At 41.9% G+C, this 12,883-nt stretch overlaps 1 protein-coding gene across 5 annotated transcripts in view; it reads right to left on the reverse strand.

Annotated features, from left to right (window-relative positions):
* Positions 1-12,883, reverse strand: part of INVS (inversin) — a 196,073-nt gene that overhangs the window by 22,803 nt on the left and 160,387 nt on the right. For all 5 annotated transcript variants that reach the window (XM_014582764.2, XM_006165043.3, XM_006165042.3 and 2 more), the window contains one exon: positions 2,960-3,240. In XM_014582764.2, coding sequence (XP_014438250.1) covers positions 2,960-3,240 — 281 coding nt within the window. The remainder of the gene's footprint in view (positions 1-2,959; positions 3,241-12,883) is intronic.

A 12,883-nucleotide genomic window follows, 5' to 3' on the forward strand; every position in this document is an offset into this window, starting at 1 on the left:
TTTTTTTTTTTCTTGGAGAGGTTTTTGCTATAGAGCATGTGCACTCACCAGAAAGACAGAGAGAGACAGAGAGACAGAAAGCAAGAAATCACCCCCTACGGTATGGCCATGCCGCAATCCCGTCTCCTCCATTCTCCTCTCGGGATCTTGGGCACATGCACACATGTGCCTGGCGTGAGTTTAAGCCACTGGGTCCAGGACTTGAACCGTGGTTGACTACATGGGAGTCCAGCGACATAGCCACAACCCTATCTGTTGGTCCCAAAGTTAAATAATTCTTTAAAAAAATTTTTTTAATCAAAGAAAAAAATTTAACAGTGTTTTGCACTCCTTGTGAGGTATGTGGTCAGGAGAGAGAGAACGTGAGAGAACATCCCCATGGGGTATAGTCATGCTGTAATCCCTTCTTCATTTCTTCCTCGTTTTGGGATTTTGGGTACACACACACACACCTGGTGGCTTCTCAAGCAGTCAGGGTGTGGGACTTGAACTACATATGATCATATGGGATTCAGCCACCTTAACCACCAGGCCACAGGGCTGGCTCTAGTAAAGAAAAAATCTCGAAATATGTTAGAGAGACATGACATGTTATTTAGGGATGTTACAGAGAAATACCAATTTGAATGACAGTGGACTTCTCATCTGAAATCACAGAAGCCAGAAGGAAATGGCATGATATTTTTTAAGTGCTAAAATAAAAGAACTGCCAACCATGAATTCTCTGTTTGGCTTAATGATTCTTCAGGAATGATATGAAAAATTTTCCTTTCTCAAAGGAAAACTCAGAATTTTTCTGCAGGTCCAGCTCGCGGTCTGGTGATTAAAGCAGCTGGCTTCCCCAGGATTAACCATGTGGTTTGAGTCCTGTTCCTGGAGCCTTAAGAAGCATGCTGAGTGAATGTGTTCACATCCAAAATCCCCAAATGAGGGAGAAATGGAAGAGGAGAAGGGATTGCAGGATGACCATGCCCCATAGGGGGGTTCTTTCATGGCTTCCCTCTTTCTCTCTGTTTTTCTCCAGCAAGTTCACATACCCTCTGGCAAACAGGAAAAAGAAAAGAAAAGAAAAGAAAAGAATAATATTTGTTGCTAGCAGATCTACACTTAAAGATTGGCTAAAGAGGACCAGCCCTGTAGCTGGGTGGTTAAGGGAAGCCAGTCCCACATGGTAGACTGCAGTTTGAATCCCACCAAACTGACTTGACAGAAACATGTCAGGGGAGTGTAGGTGCTCAAAATCCTGACTGGATGAAGAAATGGAGAAGGAAGGATTGGGGCGTGACCACACCCTATAGGAAGGCACTTCCTCCAACCCACTCCCACCTCTCTCTTTCTCTAGTGAGCTCACACACCCTCTGGCAACTTAACAAAAAGAAAGACTGACTTAAAAAAAAAGAAAGACTGGGACCAGCAGTTAGCGTAATGACTATGTCGCTGGACTCCCACATAATCAACTGCGGTTCGAGTCCCGGACCCAGTGGCTTAAACTCACACCGGGCGCGTGTGCGTGCGTGCCCAAGATCCCGAGAGGAGAATGGAGGAGAAGGGATTGCGGCGTGGCCATCCCCCCTGGGGGGTGATTTCTTGCTTTCTATCTCTCTGTCTCTGTCTGTCTGTCAAGCGCACGCACCCTCTAGCAAAAACCTCTCCAAACAAAAAGACTGACTGACTGAGGTGGTATGATTAAGGTGCTGGATCCCACATGGCTGACTCCATGGTTTGAGTATCAGACCTGGCAGCTTGAAAATCATACAGGGCTCATGTGCATGTCTGTATATAAGCCCAAGAAGAGACCAGAGGATTGTGGTGTAGTGTGGTCATCTCCCCTGGGGGGCAATTTCTCACTTTCCCTCTTTCTGTCTCTCTCTGAGGAGTACCCCTGTGGCAAAAAAATCTTAAAAATAAAAGGAGGGGGGGCAGCAGGTGGCATGGTGGGTAAAGGTGCTGGATTCCCACAAGGCTAATGGTGGTTTGAGTCTTAGGCCTGGAGAATTGCTTTCTCGCTTTCCCTTTCTCTCTCTTCTCTCTCTCTCTTTCTGGTCGAATTAAAGAAATAATAGTAATGAATGGAGTTAAATAAGTAAATAATTATTTTAAAAAAACAGACTAGAGAGGGAACCAGCAGTTAGCGTAATGGCTATGTCGCTGGACTCCCACGTAGTCGACCGCGGTTCGCGTCCCGGACCCAGTGGCTTAAAACTCACGCCGGGCGCGTGTGCGTGCGTGCCCAAGATCCCGAGAGGAGAATGGAGGAGAAGGGATTGCGGCGTGACCATCTTATATATGATGATTGAAACAAAAGTTTTTAACACCATGTGATACCCAAGCAATGGTATTTAAGTGAAAAAAGTAAAGGTCCCTAAATGGAAGTGAGGTTTCCACATTTCACTCAGAATGGTAATATGTCGATAGTAGACTCTGACAAGTCACACATGCATATGTAATATCTAGGGCAACCACTACAAAAACTATAGAAAGAGACACCCAAACACACTGTAATCCAAACAGGAAGGAATCCTTGGGACCAGCAGATGGAGTAATGGTTATGTTGCTGGACTCCCACATATCCGACCATGGTTTGAGTCCTGGACCTAGAGGCTTGAAACTCATGCCAGGCATACGTACATTAGTGCCCAAGATCCTGGGAGGAGAATGGAGGGGAAGGGATTGCAGGATGGCTATCTCCCTGGGGGGATTATTTCTCGTTTCTGTCTGTCTCTCTGGCGAGGGAACATGCCTATAGCAAAAATCTCTCTTAAAAATAAAAAAAAATCCTCAACATGTTCAAATAACCCATAGGAAAGGGGAAAAAGAAAAACAGGAAGCATAAAGAAAACAATAAAATGGCGGACTTAGTGCCAGCATAATCATTACTTTAAATGTAAATGGTCTACATACACCAATGGGAACAGCCAGTCTATGGATTGTCATCAGATAACAAAGACAACACATCTACCTTTTGGCTTTTTGGAGTCTGTTCTCTGTAGGTCTGAGGAAACATGCTGCTCGCTCTGGGGGGCTCTGCCTGGAGACTCCCCTGGAGACTCCCCTGGAGACCTGAGGTCTCTTGACTCAAGGGCTTGTGCAGTGTTACCAGCAGGAGGCTGTTTGCTCTGCTTGCTGGGCTCATCGTGGGCGCTGGGCAGACAGGGGAGGGCTTGGGGTCTACAGGAATCTGGGCTCAGCCTTCCTTTCTGCTGTTCTGCCTCTTTCCGCTTGTTTTCTTCCTCCCGCTTTCTGGAAGTCAAGCCAAAGAAGAAGAGGAGAAAATTAGAAGATTGTCACCTGTCCACATGTCCCTGAATGAGATGTAAATGTTAAGAGGGGCTATCACATCATGGGAGGGAGTTAGACCTTCACATTTTCCAGGTGTAGTCTTTTCTCTAGATACAATAAAACCCATCTTGTTTACATTAGACCTTCTAGCCTAAACGATGATGATTGGAGCTGCAAAGGATCATACAGACCAGTCTTTCGCTGTTGAGACACTACATGACACATAACCAGGCAGTTGTTTTTGTGTGTAAGACATAACACACTCCCAGGATGTGCATGATCATCAACTCCATCCCCTTTCTTCCTGCTCCAGAAAGCACAAGAGAATGCAACTGAGATGACAGTCATAAGGGTAACCTTGAATTTGCTCTATTTTAGAAAGACGAAAGGCAAATCTTAATCAGAGGAAAAAATTACTTACAAAATACCTCACAATGGAATAAAACACACTTGTGTGTTGCAAAGGTGAGTGCTCCAGCTAAGGAGACAAACCTGTAGATGAGGCCCAGATGATTGGATGTTTTTTTTTGTTGTTTTGTTTATTATAAGGCACATAAGCCTGCCACAGGGACAGACAGAGATAGAGACAGAAAACAGGAAATCACCTCCCCGGGGGATGGCCATACCGCAATCCCTTCTCCTCCATTCTCCTCTCGGGATTTTGGGGATACATGCACACACACCCGGTGTGAGTTTTAAAAGCTGCTAGGTCTGGGGCAAGAATCGCAGTCGACTACATGGGAGTCCAGTGATGTAACCATAATGCCACTTGCTGGTCCCCAGTTGAATGGTTTTTAAAAAGTCACACACAGTTGCTGCCACCTGGGCTGAAACTCCTGTGTAGCAACAAAACAGAAGAGGGCTGGGCAGGAGAGGTCAGGTCTAGAAATGAGTAGCAGGGAGAAGCAGGAAGACAAGGTAGCCCAGGCCCAGAAACAACTGAAGAACTTGAGAATGAAGGGTGGAGTTAAGGGCAGGATTTTTGTTGTTGTTATTGTTGGTCATTCATTTGGAGGAATTTCCAGGGAAAGATAGGGAAAAAGCTCACGTTTTCTGAGTCTCCTCTGCCAGGAACAGAGAATACAGAAATGTGGACCACAGACTTCAGTTCCTCCCTTGAAGAACTTGCTATCCAGAAAGGGACAGCTAGGAAAACAGACTTAACATATAATGGAAGAAATGTTATAATGGGGGACCAGCAGTTATGTAATGGCTATGTTGCTGAACTCCCATGTAGCCAACCCTGGTTCGAGTCTCGGACCCGGTGGCTTAAACTCACGCCGGGCACGTGTGCATGCGTGCCCAAGAGCCCAAGAGGAGAATGGAGGACTAGGGATTGCGGCATGGCCATCCCCCCTGGGGGGGTGATTTCTCGCTTTCTCTCTGTGTCTTTCTGGCAAACGCACTTGCCTTATAGCACAAACCTCTCCAAAAAAAAAAAAGAAAGAAAAAGTTATAATGAGGTGCTGGAATAGAGGTACAGGGATTAATTTTGTTTGGAGGAATCAAGAAGGTCCCAGCTATGGATTCTCATATAGGAGTAGGAGTTCGTGAGGATTTCAGTCTGCAGGAGGAGTTTTGGCACAGGTAGGCAGGCAGTGTGGACAACTGGGTCTGTCTTGCTGCTTCTGGCCTGTGACTAGCGCTTGCATACACAGGAGGCCCACAACATCCAGATCACTGTTGTCCAGTTGGTTCACAAGTACTACTCAGCAGAGAACCTGCTAGCCACTTGGAGGTTCAGTCTAAAGTGGAATGGTTAGGGGTACAGTGGAGAGAGCCCTGCGTGGGGGCGTGAAAGGAGCTTTCTAGTGCTGCCACTGCCCTTAAGTACCAGAGGACCTTGAGTGAGGTATTTTCCTGTCAGAGACTCGGTTTCCCTTTGTTTAACACAGTAATAATCCTGACTCGATTTAGGAGTCTCTTTGGAACAAGTTCTTTACAAAATTTGGGATTTCTTTTGTAATTAGATGAAGAGACTGTTTTATCTTAATATAATAACTGGTACCAGAATCGTCTCTGTGACAGCACTTTTTGGACACTTCTAATCCTGGGGGCAGGATTGAGGGCTGGTAGAAGTGAGACCTTGATGCCCAGGTGCTGACTGGCTCTGACACTCCAGAGAAAGGGCTGCTCTGCATGAGAAAAATTTATATGTAGCTCCTGACAGGGAGAAAGGAGATGAAAGAGCAAGGAAGAGTAAGGGCCTAGACAGAGCAGGGGCCAGAAAAGAGAATCCTCCCATGGTGAGGTGAAAGGAAAGGATCTTAGATCTGTGCTCCTCCACTTTGGTGGCCTGAATCACCTGGTGTCTTGCTAATTATAGATTCCTTTTTTTTTTTTTAAGAGAGATTTTTGCTATAGGGTGCATGTGCTTGCCAGAGAGACAGAGAGATAGAAGGTGAGAAACACCCCTCCCCTCCAGGGGGATGGTTATGCCACAATCTCTTCTCCTCCAGTCTCCTCTTGGGATTTTGGGCACACATACCTGGCATGAGTTTTAAGTTGCCAGGTCTGTGACTCGAACTGTGGTTGACTATGTGGGAGTCCAGCAATGTAACCATTATGCTATCTGCTGGTCCCGCTAATTATAGATCCTGATTTAGCAAGTCTGGGGATAGACTCAAGATTCTGCATTTCTTTTCTTTTTCTTTCTTTTTTTTTTTTTTAAGAATTATTTATTTAATTTAAAAATAATTATTATTATCCAATTCGTTACAGGGCACATGCACTCACCAGAGAGACACACAGAAAGAGAGAGAGGAGAGAGAGGTGAGAAAGCAAGCCCCCAGGTCCAGGATTTTTTAAAAATATATATTTTATTTTAATTTATTTTATACATTCAATCACATACATAATTTAGTTTGTAAAGTAAATGTTCCAACATGAATACATTTCTCACCAGTCCAGCTGGGGAGACTATACATGTTTTTACCAACAGATAATAACCCATTTCTTTGCCTCTCTATTTTTCTTTTCTTACTCTTTGTTTTTGGAGAGGTTTTTGCTATAGGGCGCGTGCGCTCGCCAGACAGACAGAGAGAGACAGAGAGACAGAAAGCGAGAAATCATCCCCCCAGGGGGGACGGCCATGCCGCAATCCCTTCTCCTCCATTCTCCTCTCGGGATCTTGGGCCTGCACACACACGTGCCCGGCGTGAGTTTCAAGCCACCGGGTCTGGGATGCAAACTGTGGTTGACTACATGGGAGTCCAGCGACATAGCCATTATGCTAACTGCTGGTCCCTTTGCCTCTCTATTTTTCTCCTTAATGTCTTTCCTTAGATTCTCCTCCTTCTCCCACCCTCTTCCCACACTGTATCCAGTATCTATAACCATTTTCTATGTTTCTATATCCTTTAGTCTTTCAGTTTCAGCCATAGAGTATGGACAATCGGTATATATTAAGTGGAGACATAGTGTCTCTCCTTCATAGCCTGGCTTGCTTCATTCAGCAGTAAATCTTCCATATTCATTCACTATCTGTCAAAAGTCAGGGTCTTGTTTTTTATGGCTGAGTAGTATTCCATAGAGTATGTGCCACACTTTTTCAATCCATTTTTCTGTTCGTGGACATTTGGGCTGGATACATGTCTTAGCAATTGTGAATAATGCTGCAATGTACATAGATGTAGGAGCAGTTTTCCAGCTAAGCATTCTTCTGTCCTTTGGGTAGATACCAAGGAATGGGATTACTGGATCATATGGTAGTTCTATTTGTAGATCTTTGTGGATCTCTATATTTTTCTCCACAGTGGCTGGACCAATTTACATTCCCACCGGCAGTGTAGGAGAGTTCCCCTTTCACCAACCACATCCTCACTAGCACTTATCATTTTTTAAAAAATTGTATTCATTCTGACTGGGGTAAGGTGGTATCTCATTGTGGTTTTGATCTGCATCTCCCTTATGATGAAGGATGTTGAGCATTTTTTCATATGCCTTTTGGCTATTTGTATGTCTTCCTTAGAAAGTTGTTTATTCACCTCTTTTCCCATCTTTTAATTGGGTTAATAATTTTTTTCGAGTAAGCAGCTTGAGTTCCCTGTGTATTCTGGTTATCAGTCCCTTATCTGAAACATAATTTATAAAAATATTCTCCCATTCCAAGGGCTGTTGATTCACTAATTAATGTGTCTTTTGCCATGCAAAAACTTCTTAATCTGATGTAATACCACTTGTCTATTTTGGAGATTATTGGCTGTGATTTGGGGGTTTTATTTAAGAAGTCTTTGCCTACCCCAAAGTCTCCCAAAGTTTCCCCAGTGTTTTCCAGCAGTAGTTTTATAGTTTGAGATCTTAGGTTTAGATCTTTGACCCACTGTCAGTTGATTTTAGTTAATGGTGAGAGGTAGGGGTTCAGATTCATCTTTCTGCAGGTGGATATACATTTACTAAACAGGTTTTCCTTCTCCCAATGGATTGACTGATATCCTTTATAAAAAATCAGTTGGCTGTATGTTTTGGGGTTTATTTCTGGGGTCTATATTCTATTCCATTGGTCCACATGTCTGTTTTTGTGCCAATATCATGCTGTTTTGATTATGACAGTTTTATTGTATATTTTGGGGTCAAAAAGTGAGATGCCACCCACTCCACTCTTCCTGCACCGGGCTGTTTTGGCAATATGAAGTCTTTTATGGTTCCAGAAAAATTCTATGATTGTCTTATTTAGATCTGTGAAGAATGTCCCTGGTACTTTGATTGGGATTGTATTAAATATGTAGATTAATTTGGGCAGAATTGTCATTTTGATTATATTAATTCTTCCAATCCAGTAATATGGGATGTCCTTCCACTTTATTGTGTCATTTTCAATTTCTTTTTTTAGATTCTCAGAGTTTTCCTTGTGGAGGTCTTTAACTTTTTTGGTTAGATTAATTCCTAGGTATCTTATATTTTTGTGGCAATGGTAAATGGAATTTCTTTCCTCAGTTCTATCTCAATCTGCCTGTTGTTCATATATAGCAATGCTATAGATTTATATATGTTTATTTTGTATCCTGTAGCTTTATTGTGTTCATTTATTACTTCCAGGAATTTTTTTATGGATACCATTGGGTCTTCTATGTATACAGTCATGTCATCTGCAAATAGAAATAATTTCACCTCTTTTTTTCCTATTTGAATGTCTTTTATTTTCTTCTCTGATTGCATTGGCAAAGACTTCCAGTAATATATTGATAAGGAGTAGAGAAAGTGGGCATCCTTGTCTTGTACCAGTTTTTAGCAGAAAAGGCTTCAGTTTTTCTCTCATTCAGGATGTTAGCTATGGGTTTGTCATAGATAGTTTTTATTGTTTTGCAGAATGACCCTTACATGCCAATTTCACTGAGAATCTTGATCATGAAGAGATGTTTTAGCAAATGCTTTTTCTCCATCAATTGATATGATCATATGGTTTTTTACCTTTCTTTCTTTCTGTTAATACAGTGTATTACATTTATAGTTTTGCATATGTTGAACCATCCTTGCATCCTTGAAATAAAGCCTACCTGGTCATCATGTATAATCTTTTCTATATGTTGTTGGATATGATTTGCTAGTATCTTGTTGAAAATTTTTGCATCTATATTCATCAGAGATAATGGTCTATAATTTTCCTTCTTTGTCATGTCCTTGTCTGTTTTAAGGATATGTATGATGGAAGCTTCATAGAATGAATTTGGGAGAGTTCCATTCTTTTGGACCTTTAGATATAACTTGAGTAGAACGGTAATTAACTCTTATTTAAAGGTTTTGTAGAATTCAGAAGTGAAGTCATCAGGACCAGGGCTTTTCTTTGTTGGGAGGTTATTAATTACTCATTCAATCTCATTGATCATTATGGGTCTAGATTATGTGTGTCCAGGAATTTGTCCATCTCATCCAGGTTTTCTTGTTTATTGGGGTATAGTTGTTCATAGTATCCTCTAATGATGTTTTGTATGTCTATTATATCTGTTGTTATATTGCCTGCTTCATTGCAAATTTGATTTATCTGGTTCCTTTCTCTCTTCTCTTCTTCTTAATTAGTTTAGCTCATGATGTGTCAATTTTGTATATCTTTTCAAAGAACCAGCTTTTACTTTCATCTATTTTCTGTATAGTTTGCTTATTTTCTAGTTCATTTATTTCTGCTCTAATCTATATTATTTCTTTTCTACTGGAGGTGGTTGTTTTTTTGTTTTGTTTTGTTTTTTTCTTTTTTTTTGTCATTGTTGTTTTTCCAGTTCTCTGAGACATGATTTTAGGTTTGTCCATTTGCCAACTTTCCATCTTCTTCTTATGTGTGTGAATTGCTATGGAATTTCCTCTTATGACTGCTTTTGCAGTGTCACACAGATTATGGAAACTCGTGTACTCATTATCATTGGCTTCCATGAGTCTTTTGATTTCAGTCTTAATTTCTTCAGTAGTTGTGAAGCCATTCAAAAATAGGTTATTTACTTTCCATGTATTTGTATATTTTTGAGAGTTTTTCTTGAAATTAATATCAAGTTTAATTCCATCATGGTCAGAGAAGAGACTGGATATAGTTTCTATGCCTTTAATTCTGTAAAGGCTTGTTTTGTGCCCTATCATGTGGTCAATCTTCTAAAAGGTTCCAGGTCCAGTATTTAAACTGCAGTCGGCCATGTGGGAATCCAGCACCTTAACCACCATGCCACTTGATGGCCCCAAGATGCTGCTTTTCTTTTCTTTTTTTTTTTTTTTTTTTTTTTTAAAGAGAGTTTTTTTCTTTTTTAAGAGAGATTTTTGCTCTGTGGCTCACGCACTTACCGGAGAGACAGAGAGAGAAAAAAAAGAAGTCACTTCCCAGGGAGGATGGCTATGCTACAATCCCTTCTCCTCCATTCTCCTCTTGGAATTTTGGGCACGCATGCACACACACCTGGCATGAGTTTTAAGTTGCTGGGTTCGGTACTCTAAATGTGGCCAGGTATGCGGGAGTCTAGCTGTGTAACCATTAAGCCATTGGCTGGTCCCAAGATTATGCATTTTAACAAGCACCCAGATTATGCAGGTGTCACTGAACCTTTGACTACACCACAAATTGTGTGGCTTGAGAACAGTAATGTATAATATAGGCTGCTAACTATACTGTCATGGGATAGGAAGTAGACCGTGTGAAATATGACTCTCCTCAATAATGCCAACTTTTTGTAAGATCTACTGTGCTCATACACGTCTTTTAAAAAAGTTTTATTTATCATTATTATTTTTAATTTGTTATAAGGCACATGTGCTTACTAGAGAGACAGAGAGAGGGAAAGTAAGGAAGCAAGCCGCCAGGCCCAAGACTCAAACTGGAGTTGGCCATGTGGGAGACTGGTGCCTTAACCACCACCTGCTGTGCCCATACATGTTTTTTTATAAGCAACCTTACAAACTGCAGAGCTAACATACTAGACATGGAAGCAAGAGCTGAGGCAGAGGACTTTAGGTTCCCAGAAAGTTACAAAAAAAACCCAAAGACTTCCCCAGACTAAAATTTAAAGCAAAGCTTGTTTAGATTTCTATGGACAAGGAGGACCCTCCAGACAGATATCCTGGTTATACATTGGCTGTAAACCTTGCCAACTTATTAAATTTCCTTCTGAAGTTCTTCCTTGCTGTGTAGAAAAGCCCTGATCTAGGGTCCAAACTCGTTCATCTAATCATTTTCCACTGAGTTCCATTGCAGGGAACATTACCAGAAGGGACTTGCTGATGCTTGTATGGCTACAAAACTAGTTTTGTGACATGCCTTGCCAGCTGCTGGTATCTGAGCATGCTGCACTGGGGCTGGCAGGCTACCTGGACAGTCTATCAGCATCATTGTCTGAGATGCCTTTGGACTTCAGCAAGTGCCATCGTGGTGTGCTCTGTCTGGGAGAAGGTTGCTTTCAGAAAAAGGTGGAAGCTTCTGAGCAGCTGAAGTGCTCCTAATTGATCGAATAGCCTATCTTCTGGCAGGGAGAGAGAGAGTATTGTTCTTTCTTTCTTTCTCTCTTTCTTTCTTTCTCTCTTTTTTCTTTCTTTCTTTCTTTCTTTCTTTCTTTCTTTCTTTCTTTCTTTCTTTCTTTCTTTCTTTTCCTTTCTTTCTTTCTCTTTCTTTCTTTCTTTCTTTCTTTCTTTCTTTCTTTCTTTCTTTCTTTCTTTCTTTCTTTCTTTCTTTCTTTCTCTCTCTCTCTCTCTCTCTCTCTTTTTTTTTTTTCAGAGGTTTTTGCTATAGGGTGTGTGTGCTCACCAGAAAGAGTGAGACAGAGGCATAATGTGAGAAATCACCCCCTAGAGGGGATGGCCATGCCTCAGTCTCTTCCCTTCCACTCTCCTCTCGGGATCCTGGGCACGCGCACGCACATGCGCCTGGCATGAGTTTAAGCCACTGAGTCTAGGACTCGAACCGCGATAGACTACATGGGAGTCCAGCGACATAGGCATTAATTACGCCAACTGCTGGCCCCTCTTCCTTTTTTTTTAACTAGCACTGATAAACAGGCTACTTTAAGGGAATGACACTGGACTTTTAGACAGACACACATATACTGTGTGGGTGTTGGGGTTGGCATCTACACGGATCTCACTGCCATTAAGAGGGGCTATGAGGTGATAAATTAAGACTTTGTTGTTTGAACACTCATTTCTCTTTCTTTTAAGAAGCAGACAGCCCTCCTTTTCAATTCCAGGAACCACAATGCAATCAGCCCCCAGGCAAACCTTATCACTGAAGACCTTTCTGCGCTTCCAACAAAGGTACCACATGACAGTCAGAAGACCTGGCCTTTTAAGAGAGATCAGGATGTCTAGAAAGTAAGGGGCTCTATCTTTTAGAGACTTCTTTGGCTCACAGGAGAGTTACTTTTCATTTGCTAGAACTAATAAAACAGCACCCCTAACAAGTTTTCTCAATGCTGTGATCCACCCCTCGCCTCAGCGTATCCCTAGGTCAAGGGAACACAGATTCCTGGCATACTGAAGGAGGTTTCAAGGTGAGAACTTGGAATCTTCCCACATGAATAAGCTTCACAAACCATCACATTACCACTGCATCAGTCTAGTCCCTGGAGCTGTGGTTCTCGATGTTGTAGCTCTGATCATTTGGAAAAAGGGGGATGAAATTAGAACTGCCTCACTTTCTATATCAACTAAATAAGGGTGTCACCTTCAGTAAACTGTGGCTTCATCTAACTCTTAAACTCAGAAAAATAGTTCTGGACCTTTTCCCCCAGGGAGACACACATGTAAGTGTGTGTGTGTACACGTGTGTGTTGTTGCTGCTGCTTTAGGATAGAAAGTGAGGCAGAGAGGTAAGTGAGTTACCCATGGCTCTTGGTAAACTACAGACAGGGTTAAGATGGAACTGAGCTGCCTTGTCGCTCCTTGTAAAATTCATCCCAATGATAGAGTTGTTACAAATTTCATTTAATCTAATATTATCTTAAAAATAAATTGGAGAGGCAGGCAGGTGGGATGGTGGATAAGGTACTGGACACCACATGGCTAATCACGATTTGAATCCTAGACCTGGCGACTTGTTTTCTCACTTTCCCTCTCTGTCTCTCTGGTCAAATTAAAAAGAAAATAATAAATCAAATGAAATAAATAATTATTTTTAAAAAATGAATTGGAGGGTTCAGCA

This window comes from Tupaia chinensis, unplaced genomic scaffold (genome assembly GCF_000334495.1).
Source record: "Tupaia chinensis unplaced genomic scaffold, TupChi_1.0 Scaffold143795_1, whole genome shotgun sequence".
NCBI classification, from domain to species: Eukaryota; Metazoa; Chordata; class Mammalia; order Scandentia; family Tupaiidae; genus Tupaia; species Tupaia belangeri.